Raw genomic sequence first — 12560 nt, 5'->3', positions numbered from 1 at the left:
CTCCTGGCTCCTGCCTTCAGATCAGCTTAGCTCCAGCCAGTGTAGCCACTTGGGGAGTGAACCCACGGATAGAAGGTTTTTCTCTCTGTCTTTTCTTCTCTTTGTAAAACTGCCTTTCTATTAAAAATATATATATACATCTTAAAACTATGTTGTCAAACAAAAGGTTTATTTATTTTTATTGGAGAAACAACTGCAATGACCAGAGCTGAGCTGAGCCGAAGCCAGGAGCTTCTGGGTCCCCCACATGGGCACAGGATCCTAAGGCTTTTGATCATCCCCGATTGCTTTCCCAGATCATAAGCAGAGAGCTAGATTGGGAAATGGAGCAGCTGGGACTAGAACCAGCACCCATTTGCGATGCCCACGCTGGCAGGGAGAGGACTAGTCTACTGAGTCACCGTGCCAACCCCTGACCCAAATTTGAGCCAGACACTCACCCTCCCACTCATCCCTGGTGACTTGCAAGCACCTCTCCATGTTCCCTGTGGTTGGAGGGGAAACAGAAGAGGTATTCCACAGGAACATTAGGTGCTGGTGACAGGAGAGAAGTGCTGAAGATGGGGCAGTATCACAAAGTCCACGTCACCTGTCTTTCCTGCTGCCACTGATGACTGCCAGTTCAGCTGCCTCAAGTGACCACCGTGCTATGGCCTAGGGTCCCAGCGTTTGAGTTGAGTGTGGCCCTCACAGGCTGCCCGAGGGCTTGGTCTCTCATCTTCCTCCCACTGGTTAGCAAGGGGCTAACAGAACCAATGTGAGAGGTTCTATGAGCCTGGTCCAGGACCCTGCAAAGTGGGATGAAGGAAGGAGTTGGATGCCCAGCCAGCCTGGGGATCCTAGCAGCCGAGGGGCAAGAACCTGACTGTGTGACCACATTGTCCCTGCAGGCCAAGCACCTGGCAAGTCAGTACTGGGGAAGCAGCCACACGGCGGCCGCCCGCCGGGACCCGAGCCTGCCATACTTGGAGCAGTACCGGATCGCTGCAAGCCAGTTCCAGGAGCTCTTTGCCTGCCTGACTCCCTGGGCCTGTGGCACCCACACACCTGTGCTGGCAGGCCGCATGTTCCGGCTCTTAGACAAAAACAAGGACTCACTGATCAACTTTAAGGAGTTCGTGACTGGGATGAGTAAGTGCCTCCTGGGGCCTGACCCTGCCTTGGCCTTTTCCCGTGGCATCCCTGGCCAGTCTATCCTTCCCTCTGTTGTGGGGCTGGGGCAGCTGGCCCCAGGGAAGGCTGAGCTGGCCCAGCAATACTCTGAGGAAGCCTGGGACTGGCTCCCGGGCCCTCTGCAGCTGTGAAGAGGTCCTGTCCCAGGCCCCTGGAGCCTGCACCGTCCTGGGGAGCCCCTCTCATCATGCCCTCCTCCTGGCCTTCTCCCACAGGCGGGATGTACCACGGGGACATGACTGAAAAGCTCAAGGTGCTCTACAAGCTGCACCTTCCCCCAGGTGAGCACATGCCCCACACCCCTGGGTTGTATGAAGCACTGATTGCACTTTAACCAGAAAGACACTGGGTGTTTACAAACTCACCCAAGAATCAGAACGTAGCAAATAATCCAAGCTGGTCAGCCTTAAAACTGCTACATGGGTCATGGGGGCAGAGGGAGGGTGGCCGGGAATGGTCAGGTGGGTCCAGCGGGAAAGGGCAGGTGAGGTCTGCCCAGGAGCTGGGATGCTTGCTCTAGGTGAGACTCTCACTCTACCCATCTCGGAGTGCAGCCCTGAACTCTGAGGAAGCCGAGTCAGCCCTGGAGGCAACCCACTATTTCACAGAAGACAGCTCCTCAGAAGGTGAGTGGCTCCCTGAGGCTTCCAGCTGCGGGGCTGGGGGGCATCGGGGTGTCCTGAGAGGGGTCTCAAGCTAGGGTCCACCCTGGCTTCCTGCAGCCAGGTGTCCCTGTGGGCAGGCAGTGATCTCACTCCTGTTTCTCTTGTGTCTGTCTTCCTGGATCTCGGCTCCTCCTCCCTCTGCCCTCCTGCTCCTATGCTGTCCTTCCAGCATCTCCTCTGGCCTCTGATCTGGATCTTTTCCTGCCCTGGGAGGCTCAAGGTCAGTCCCCGGAGCACAGGAAGGCTCCCTTGGCCTCTGGTGGCGGCGTCCCCTCACACCCACATCCCCACTCCTGTCCCAGGGCCCCCAGCCTGGCAGGCTACCACTGGCACATGTGTCCTGCTGTGGGGTGGTTAGAGGTGAAGACATGCAGCAGCACGGGGCCGTGGGTCAGCATAGACAGAGGAAGGAAAAGCAGGGGTGGTCACTGCAACCGCGGGAAACAGACCACAGGGACCAGGGGAAGCCGGGCAGGGCGGGGCAGATGCTCTCCTCAGAAAACACAAAACACTGCCTTGTCAGAACAAATGCGGATGTTGAGCCATTAGAACCCATCTTTATCCTCACGCTGCATTTAAAGTGTAAAGCACAGGCTGCCAAGTGCCTTCTGGACCCCAGGACTTGACGACACAGCTGGCGACCACTCTGTGCTGCTACCTCACGTGGCAGGCCCAAAGGGGAAACATACAGTGTGTGTGTGTGTGTGTGTGTGTGTGTCGAAGGACCCACAGGTCCTGCTGACCGTGAAGGCTTAGCCCACGGACCCGGAGGGCCTGGGCTTCCAGTAACAGGCCAAAGCAGCAGGTGTGCTTCCTGTTACACATGGACCCTAGGCAAACCTGGGAAGCTTCAAGCTTGTGCTATGTGCTTCTGGGTGCAGAACCCTGTCCTCAGACCCCACAGCACCCCAGGCCCCGCACTGTCACCCTCGCTCACTGAGGCAGTTGAGGGCTGGGATGCTTTTGTCCTTGCCTGTCTTCTGGCAGCAGGCCTGGGAGACCAGAGCAGCATGTTCCTCCCCAGTTTCATGTTCACACGTGGACCGCACAGCGTGGTCCACCTCCAGCGGATGTGCCGAGCACAGGGTTCATGTCTGTCAAGTTTCTTCCCTCCTGGTGTAGCCGTCACAGGTGTGATCCCACGCTCGTGACCTTTTCCTACAGAAACCACAGGATTCATCAGTTCTCAGGCTTGTTCGCTGCACGTATTGCTATTTGTACACTATGAGGAGAGATTTGTAGTCCTCTGGGAAAAGAAAAGAAAAAAAAAATGGAGTGGGATAGAGCGAGCTGCTGCTGCTTTCACGTGATCAAGTGGGGAAATGCCCAGGCCCTCCTTGACGGTGGTGCCGGAGGGCAGAGCCCAGGGTCAGGCCAAAGCAGGAGGCTCCGTGCAGGGAACCAGCACCCGGGGCTGCTCCCGCACAAGCACAGGCTGGACCTCGGCAGAGGTGGGCTGCAGTCCCAGCTGGAGAGGAATGTGCTCCATGTTGTTATTTCCTGGTTGGCAGAGGCATTACCACAGGAAGATCGGGAAGGAAGTGGAAGCGAGGAGACCCAAGAAAACCGAGCAGGTACAGGCCATACTCCCCTGACAGCCAGTCAGGGTCTCAGGGCTGAGGTCTGGGGTTTCATGTGGACTGTGTCCATCTCCAGTCACTTCTGCAAAGCTCCCCTGCTGCCTCCCCCCCCACCCCCAGGTTGACCAGCATGCCCTGAAGGTCAGTGACCTTGGCTGGAGGCCCCGCTGTCCCCTGAGGTGCCTGATGTCCCCTGTGGAGCTCTCACCTCCTCAGGCCAACCTCTCACAGCCTAGAACACAGCCTCAGGACCATCCTCATCCCTTTGAGCCACCCCTTCTTCAGGGCATTCTCCCCATCAGCACCTCCCCAGATGCAGGTGCTTTGTAACAGGGCCCATCCCACCCTGACCCCAAGCTCAAGTCCTCTTTCTGTCATGACAGGCAGAGATTAATGTCTTTTCCTCCTGACTCACAGAGGAGAAGGGGACCAGCCCCCCAGACTACCGACACTACCTTCGTATGTGGGCCAAGGAGAGAGAGGCTCAGAAGGAGACCATCAAGGATCTGCCCAAAATGAACCAGGTGGGCCAGGCTGGAGGCTGCAGCAGACACCTCTGCAGAACCCTGAGGGACACTGGGACCCAGCATCGCCATGTCAGCAGCACGCCCCAGGGTCCACACGGGGTGGCACTCATCACTCACTAGCTCACTTCAGCGCCCAGTAGTCCCAGTGACGATTCTGGAAAGTCAGGAGCTTGTTGCTCAGGCCATTTGCACAGGGACGACTTGCTGAGGTGGAGGGACAGTGGTAGGTCTCAGCAGCCCTGGGGAAGGTTACCCCACAGCTGCTTCCTCACACTCCCTGCCCAGGTACCCTGTGCACACAGGCTTGTCTGCTCTCCACTTCCTGCTCTCTGGGGACAAGAGCTTCTTTGTCTTCCCAAGGGTCTCCCAGCCAGGAAGTGGCAACCCCTGGGTTCAGCTGCAGAAAGTAGCCAGAGGCAGTTCCTGAACTACAGTCTGCCCTTAGTGCTTGGGCTGGGCTGGCCCTGGCTCTGCCCAGAGGGGCCCTGTGAGCCTGTGAGCCTGTGAGCCTAAGCCTTTTCCAGCCTGAGGAATGGGTGGGTCTCACCCCTCTCTCAGGCCAGGATGTGGTTTAGAGATCCAGGACCACCCTCACACTCAGCAGCACCCTCTGGGAGCTTTCCTGAAGGTCAGAGTTGAAGTCACTTCCACCCAGGAGTACAGAAGGCCAAGGTTAGGCCAGACCCCAGGGAGGAAGCCTTGGTCGAGGCCAGGTTTAAATAGTCATGCATCTCCAACAGCAGAACCGCATGTCAGAGCAGAGAGCCCAGCTCAGAACTGCTGTCCACTGCAGGGGGAGAGCCCAGGATGGCAGAGTGACTGCTCGGGTCCCTCCCCACTCTGAGCCTCCACATCCCCATGTGTGAAGTAAGACTAAAGCACTGGTCTGGCGCCAATAAACAGGACCACATCCCGGCACCGGTTCCCGTGGCCAGCAGCATGCGTGGAATGAACACCAGGGCCATCTTACCATCTCCTTGTTCTGCCTTCCCCCTCGATAGGAGCAATTCATTGAGCTGTGCAAGACGCTATACAACATGTTCAGTGAGGACCCCCTGGAGCAGGACTTGTACCACGCCATTGCCACAGTGGCCAGCCTCCTCCTCCGCATCGGCGAGGTGGGGAAGAAGTTCTCCAGTCACAGTGGCAGGAAGCCCACGGATGACACCCCCAGCAGGGACCAGGGCAGTTCCACCGAGGACGAGTCCCCAGCTGCAGAACCCCCTCAGGACCCAGTACAGGAGCTCCAGCCGCCAGCCACGGGGCACCCCCAGTCACTAGCAAGGGAACCCCCTCAGGACCCAGTACAGGAGCTCCAGTCGTCAGCCGCCGGGGACCCCCAGTCACCAGCGAGGGAACTCAGTCAGGACCCAGTACAAGCATGCCAGCCGCCAGCTGCAGGGGATCCCCACGCCAAAGCTGGTGGAGACACCCACCTTGGAAAAGTGCCACAAGAGAGCCAGACAGTGGTGGAAGGGGGCAGTGGAGAGGGGCAGGGCTCACCCTCCCAGCTCCTGTCTGACGATGAAACCAAAGATGACATATCCATGTCCTCCTACTCAGTGGTCAGCACGAACTCCCTGCAGTGTGAGGACCTTGTGGACGACACGGTGCTGGTGGGTGTGGAGACCCGCAGCCCCACAGCCGCTGCCCGCATTGGGAGCACTGTAGACACAGACTGGTGCATCTCCTTCGAGCAGATCCTGGCCTCCATCCTGACGGAGTCTGTGCTGGTCAACTTCTTTGAGAAAAGGGTGGACATTGGACTCAAGATCAAGGACCAGAAGAAAGTAGAGAGACAGTTGAGCGCCTCCAGTGACCACGAGCCGTCTTTTGCTCTGGGCTGAGCCCCACGGCTGAGTGACTCTGGCCGAGGCCTCTGTCCCTCCCTCCTTCCCTTTACAGTTTCTCATTAAAGAGACAGCTCTCCTGCTCCCGTTGGAAGCAGTGAGTTGTACGTGAAAGGAAGGCTGATGCCAACACAGCTGCCTTAGAAAGAGCCTCTGGGCCTGCATCCCCTGGCACAGGCCAGTCCTGGGACCCAGGAACAAGTGACGGCTCCTCCATTCCTCTCTGCCCGTGGGAGCTGCCTCCAGCCAGATGCCACTGCCTAGTGTTAGAGGCGCTCCTTTCTGCCCCTGCTTGCCTATGCCTGTGTGCCCATGCTTCAGCCGGTCCACGCCAGGACCCTACACCTGTGGGATGCTCTCCTGCAGCTGTAGGCCGGGGTGGGAGCAGGGAACTACCAAGCAATGGAACCTCAGGGTATTGTCTGGGAGCCCTTGGTCCTGGAGCTCCTGAGCGAGTGGTGTGGATGGGAAATGCCTGTTGCGTGGGGAGCGGGCACCTCGCAGCGCCCAGGCATGCTCTGCTGGTCATCATCCCCGTCAACCTGGAGGCACACTGCTCAGGTCCCGATGGGTCCTCATCTCCATTTCAGTTGACTAGAATCACACTGTGCTTGATGCCTTAATAAACCTGTGAAGGAAAGGAAAGCGATGCTGTGTGCAAGACCCTTCCCTATCTCTGGAGCCTCCTGATGGCTCCGCAGTCCCATGAGATGGAGAAATACAGGGTACTCAGCTTGGGTGCTGGGTCAAGCCAGGCAGAGCCTATGCTGCCCTGCACAGGAGAGCCTGAGCTGCATGGGGCTTAGCAGAGGCACAGGTCTGGGTACAGAAAGCATGTCTCACAGGGCTAGGCTTCACCCCTGAACCCAGGAAGCAGCCAGTGGGGCCTCCTAGCCTGCTCCAGACCTGGGGTGACCTGTGGGAGCTGAAGCTGCTGTCACCCCATGTGGCTGCTCCCGCTGGGGCTGCATTTTGTTATTATTTAAAAGCTTTACTAAAATAGAATACACATTCCATACAATGTACTTGTTCCGAGTTAACACTGCAGACATGAAACCTGTTCCACAATGCAATTCTAGGACATTTTTACCACCCTAGAGAGATCCCCCAGGCTCATTTCACTTGCCAATGAGCTTAGGTTGGCCTGGCCCTGCCTGCTCTATCCCTTTCCAAAACCAACCCACACACGTGCCAATGGGTGTAACTACTCTGCCCGGTCTGACCAACACCCAAGCCTGAATCACATGCTCACCAGTGGGAGTTATGGACGAACAGAGGAGTTTCCTAGATTCCCCCACCAGAAGCACCCACAGACCCAGGTCTCACAGGTGACAGCAGGTGCTAGGTCTTTACTGGTCACAGACTACCCTCTCCTTTAAGATTTATTTATTTTATTACAGAGTCAGATATACGGAGAGGAGGAGAGACAGAGAGGAAGATCTTCCATCTGATGATTCACTCCCCAAGTGAGCCGCAACAACTGGTACGCGCCGATCCGGAGCCAGGAACCTGGAACCTCTTCCGGGTCTCCCACGTGGGTGCAGGGTCCCAATGCTTTCCCAGGCCACAAGCAGGGAGCTGGATGGGAAGTTGAGCTGCCGGGATTAGAACCGGTGCCCATATGAGATCCCGACGCATTCAAGGCGAGGACTTTAGCCGCTAGGGCACGCTGCCGGGCCTAGACTACCCTCTCCTTACCAGCCTGTCTGAGCAGTGGATGTTGTGGTCTGGCCTGCCCCATACTGTATTCTTGGGTGTGCCTGTCTGTGCTGCAGCTTGGGCCAAACCAGGCTGTACCAACCCCAGTACCCATGAGTGTCTGAGGTTCTGTGATCATGCCTAGCTCAGCCTGTCAGCACCCCAAGGAAACCAGCTAAAATTGCAGCTCACAGGGGTGGGCCCACACATTCCCCACAGCATCTGACCACAGACCCAGTTCTCTTGCATGCTGGTTAGTGCCATGGCACAGCCTAGCATTCCCCACCCCTGTCCTGACACTCACTGGTGGGTACTGTGATCTAGCCCCACCAGGTAGGCCCCCAGCCTAGGTTTTAGTGTGAGTGGTATTTGGTATTGTTCATTCCTAACTACCCTGTCTCTGATCTCCCACAAGGGCTGGTGCTTCATTCTGGCCCTTAAAGGTCCTCATATTCTTCCCTCTAAATCACACCACCAGGCCTGAGGGCTATACCTGGTACCATTGAAACCTGGGCCACCAGACCCCAAAGTTCCAATGCCTGGGACCCCACCCCAGAATGAAATGACACACCTGGTTCCAAGCACATGGCCACTCGAGCCTCCCACCTGAACCTGGCCTCCTGGGAGCCAGCCCCTGGAGGAGGTTGGCCCCTCTGGCTCTGAGCACCTGGCTGGCCAATGGGCCCAAGCCTTCAGAACCGAGCCCTGCCCCCTAAGCGGACCACCCACCTGGCTCCAAGTGCATGTGATTGCCTGATGGGCTTGAGCTACCAGACTTAAGCCCCACAACATAGGAGCTAGCCCTTGGGGAAAACCGGCCCTCTGGCTCTGAGCCCAAACGAATATACTTCGGATGACCTACAAATGATACTACACCCATTGGAGCAAGTAGCCAGCAAGTTTTCAGCCCTGGGAACTGTGAGAGGTCTCCTATGAGTTTAATTGACATTCTTTTACATGTCAATTGATTTTTTGCACGTGCACATATAAGGATCTTCTCCTTATGTTCGATTGAAGAGAGCTTGATTATCCCGTGTCTTGGTGAAGATCGCTTTTGGTCAACCCTGTTGGGAGTTCTGTGCCCCTCCTGGATGTTGTTTCCCGATTCTTTTCTCTACGTTAGGGAAGTTTTCCCTTATTTTATTGAATATACCTTTTTTAAATTTTATTAATTTTTTATAATCTTACTTAGTTAATTAGGGTACAAACGGTCAAGGGCTACAGGAAAGTGGGTAAGACCATTGAATACACCTTTAATCCCAACTTCTCTTTCTGTACCTTCAGGGACTCCCATAACTCTTATACTTGGCCTTTTAATAGTATCTTTCAATTCTTCATTACTTTTTTAGTTTGATCCAACTCTGCTTCCAGCTTTCTGTTTCTTTCCTCCTGATGACAAGAAATATCTTCTAATGATGCCAACATCCCAAATGAGTGCCAGTTCATGGGGGAGCAGCGAGCTCAGACGCACGGCAACGTGACTGTCTACATCTTATTGAGTTGCAAACCCAAGTTAGGCCTTTGGAGTGAGGGCCTGGTTAGGGAGGGAAGTCAACTTGTTACAGATAGGTTATCCGGAGCAATACGAGAAAAGACAGCGAGACTCCTCAGTGATGGGAGGGGGTTCTCTTGGTGCTGTGGGAGCGGGAAGACTCCACCCTGCCAACTGCATGCACTTTATTCACTTCTTACTTGTTTGTTAAGGAAGTGACTCAGCAACAGCCAGGGATGAGATGAACCAGCAAGGTGGACATGAGCCTCCATCGCCCTCTGGTGTCCATTTAGGACATGACCTGCTGGGAGGTGGGGGCTCCAGCTGACTGTGTGGGGTCAGACTAAAGGGCCAGGGAGAGAGAAGGGATGGAAGCAGGACCCACCAAATCACGTCCATTGTGACCTGACCGCAGATCCAATTCAGAACAAATCAGGAGCAAGGAGTGTCCAAACTAAAGGCAAAGACCCCCCGCTCTGTCCAGTTAGGAATTTCCATCCCTTGCATGCAGGCCCGGGATAGCCTGTGTAACCCACATGTGATCCTGGGGTGGTGGATGGCAGAGCCACATCTCTATTTTGAACACACCACGTGCAGAGTCTCAGCAGTGCCATGCAGAATGACAAGCACACTACCTGCCATGTGCCTGGAGGAGCCACCACACCTCGCCAAGCCCATCACTGAACCTGTGCAGACCCCTCATGGCAGCAGTCAGCGGGACCTGCACTTCTACAAGTGTCCAAGGCTGGGGCAAGGCTGCAGCAGAACCTGGGCCCCCAGCCTGATGACATGGCAACCTCAACCTCCTAGGCCTCCTTTCTTTCCCAGCTTCTTGTGGGACTAAAGGCCGGCCTAGGTTTCCATGCTCCATCCCCAGCCTTGCAATGGGACTCTTCCCACTGTTTGGAGGGGGCCAGCCTGGGAGCCCGTGTCAGCTGGCCATCTGTCCTGGAGACTGCATCTGGCACCCTCTGGGAACCTGGGCATGGACATGGAGAGGCCATGTCTCACTCCTCATCCATCTGCTTCTCTTGGACTCTGGTCCTGAACACCATTGCCAGGTGCCTGAGGCCCTTGGGTTTGGGTGTCAGAGCAGGGGGAATGGGGTCCGGTGAGGTTTTGAGGGCTCAGGGTGGGGAAGTGAGGTTCTGGATGTCCGTTTCAGCTTAGAGTCCCCTGCCCAGCCCCAGTGTTAGACTTTGGGTGAGTGAGTCCCAGGCAGCTGACTCAGGATTCCTGCTTGCCAACCACTGTGCTGCATCTCTAGGCACTGCACCAGGCTCTCAGCTGTGCTGGCAGTGCAGGAGAGGGCGGGGCAGAGAAAGGCATCCACTAGAACTCCTCCCCTATAGAATCATCCTGGCGGGCTGTTGTGGCATGCTGTAGCCAGTGAAGCACCACCTGGGAGGCTGGCATCCCACTGGGGCTCCAGTTTCAGGCCCAGTGAATTCATTTCCAGTCCAGCTCCCTGCTAATGTGCCTGGGAAAGCAGTGGAAGATGGCTCAAGGCCTCAGACCCCTGATCCCATAACAGAGACCTGGAAGAAGCTTCTGGCTCCTGGCTCTGGGCTGGCCTGTTCCAACACTTGCAGCCATTTGGAGAGTGAGCCAGTGGATGGAAGCTCTGTCTCTCCTTCGTGCTCTCACTGTAATTCTCTTTCAAATGAATAAATACATCCTTTTCAAAAGTGCAATGCTGTTGAACTTCCTCTGTCTCTCACTTATGCTACACAAAGAAGGACATGCATCAATTTCAAAAGTTTTGGAAAAGGTTTGGAAAACATTTTAATCTCATTTTTCTAGAAACTTTAGAAGGAGCAGCCTCTATGTCTAGATGGAACCATTTGAACATGGGGTACAAAGCAGGGGCTGGAGGAGAAGAGAGTCTCTTAGAAGCCCTACTTTAAAGGAGGGGCACCCCTCCCCCCATCCACCCATGATCCCAGAGAGTATAGATTTGGTGCCCAAGTGCCAGGATCCTGGCTGCACTGGACCCTGATTCATAGAGATCTCGCCCCATTGCCCTTCCTGCTCCCCTGGAGGTGAGGGCACTGCCGCCAGACCACAGAGCCCTGGCCAGTGTCCCAGGCACAGACACAAACAACCTGCACCTCTTGTACCACTGTCCCCCAGGACTCTGCACACTGTTACGGGCAGCACCCGTCCTCCTGGGCAGTTCCTCGCCTCCTGGGGCTGCATCTCCCTGGGACAGGACTTTGTTCTGCGGCCCTGCAGCCTGCCCTGCACTGGGGCAGTCCCAGTGCAGGAGAAGGACAGGAGGCCTCCTTCCATGAAGCTGGAGAGAAGGGGAGATAGCTGGGTGAGGACATGAGGCTGTCACAGACAGTGGGGAAGCAGACTGGTGACTCGGGTGGGGGCCCAAAGGCAAAAAAGAAGGGGGACGAGTGTCTGGGATAAGTGTCCAAAGTCATTCAAGGTGTGGTGAGACGAAGCACTCTGCGAGGAATTAGCTGGGCGCGAGCACTTGGAGGACCATCTTATTCAGGCATCAGAACACGCAGGCAGTGGTGTGGAATGGGGTCGCTGCAGCAGATGTCCGGAGCGAAGCCAAGTGCAGGCTCATAGCAGCTGTGTCCTGAAGAGGCCTCCTCACTTCGCGTATCTCCTGCGGCTGTCAGCAGAGTCATCTGAAAGGGAGAAACTGTACTGAGTGCACAAGAAGGTATCAGAAAGGTTGTGAGCACAAACCAGGGCCGTACCAGGGCCACGGCCAAGGCCTCCAACTCCCACTAGGGCAGTCCCTGTTGAGGAGATCACGCCCACCATGTGCACGCATGTGCAAGACTAATGCCGTCCACGGAGCTGGTTGGCAGGGGAGACAGCTTGGAGAGGACATAGTGGCTGTCAAAGACAGTAGGAGAGCAGACCTGACTCGGAGGGCACAGTGGCTAAACAGAAGGGGAGCGGGTATCTGCGATAAGGGGGCACAATTGGGACCTAGAAGGGTTCAAGTCATGACGGGCACACTAAACAGTGGGAGAAATCAGCCAGAGGTGAGAATTTATGTGAGTATCTTGTTCAGGCATCAGAACACGTCAGCATGCACTGGCATGAAATGGGGTTGCTGCAGCAGTTGTCCGGAGCGAAGCCAGGTGCTGGCTGGGGCCAGCTCACAGCAGCCGTGTCCTGAAGAGGCCTCCTCGATTCGCATATCTCGTCTGGCTGTCAAGGTAGCTGTCTGAAAGGGAGAGAGACAGCACTGAGCGCATGAGAAGGTATCAGAGAGGTTGTGAGCACAAAGCCGGGGCTGCACCAGGGCCACGGCCAAGGCCTCCAGTGCACACCAGGGCAGGCCCTGTTGAGGAGAACACGCCCACCAGGTGCCCGCATGCGCAGGACTGACGTCTGCGTGAGCAGCTCCCCAATGAGGAGCCCAGGATCTCACCCTCAGGGAAGCAGCACTGAGACAAGAACCCCCAGACCTGCAGTGTCTGCAGCCAACTCTGCATGCCTGTCTGGGCAGAAGGACATTTCTACTCAGAGGGAGCACTTATGCCCACCCTCTCACCCACAGGAGCACTCAAACCCGGGCAAAGTCCCTGGAGACAGGAAAT

The 12560-nt window shown here is 56.1% G+C and overlaps 1 protein-coding gene across 6 annotated transcripts in view; it reads left to right on the top strand.

The window, feature by feature from the left end:
* Positions 1-6444, top strand: part of TBC1D9B (TBC1 domain family member 9B) — a 47525-nt gene extending 41081 nt beyond the window's left edge. Inside the window, exons 16-23 of one of the 6 annotated variants that reach the window (XM_058668854.1) lie at positions 891-1131; positions 1389-1454; positions 1728-1799; positions 2008-2058; positions 3350-3412; positions 3836-3942; positions 4947-5194; positions 5309-6444. In XM_058668854.1, coding sequence (XP_058524837.1) covers positions 891-1131; positions 1389-1454; positions 1728-1799; positions 2008-2058; positions 3350-3412; positions 3836-3942; positions 4947-5194; positions 5309-5792 — 1332 coding nt within the window. In that variant the 3' untranslated portion in view covers positions 5793-6444. The other 5 variants (XM_058668855.1, XM_058668853.1, XM_058668851.1 and 2 more) reach the window with 5 other exon arrangements.
* Positions 6445-12560: the final 6116 nt, after the last annotated feature.

Source organism: Ochotona princeps, chromosome 9 (genome assembly GCF_030435755.1).
Source record: "Ochotona princeps isolate mOchPri1 chromosome 9, mOchPri1.hap1, whole genome shotgun sequence".
Taxonomy (NCBI): Eukaryota; Metazoa; Chordata; class Mammalia; order Lagomorpha; family Ochotonidae; genus Ochotona; species Ochotona princeps.
The sequence above is the reverse complement of the archived record's forward strand: the minus strand, read 5'-3'. Positions and strand labels throughout refer to the sequence as shown.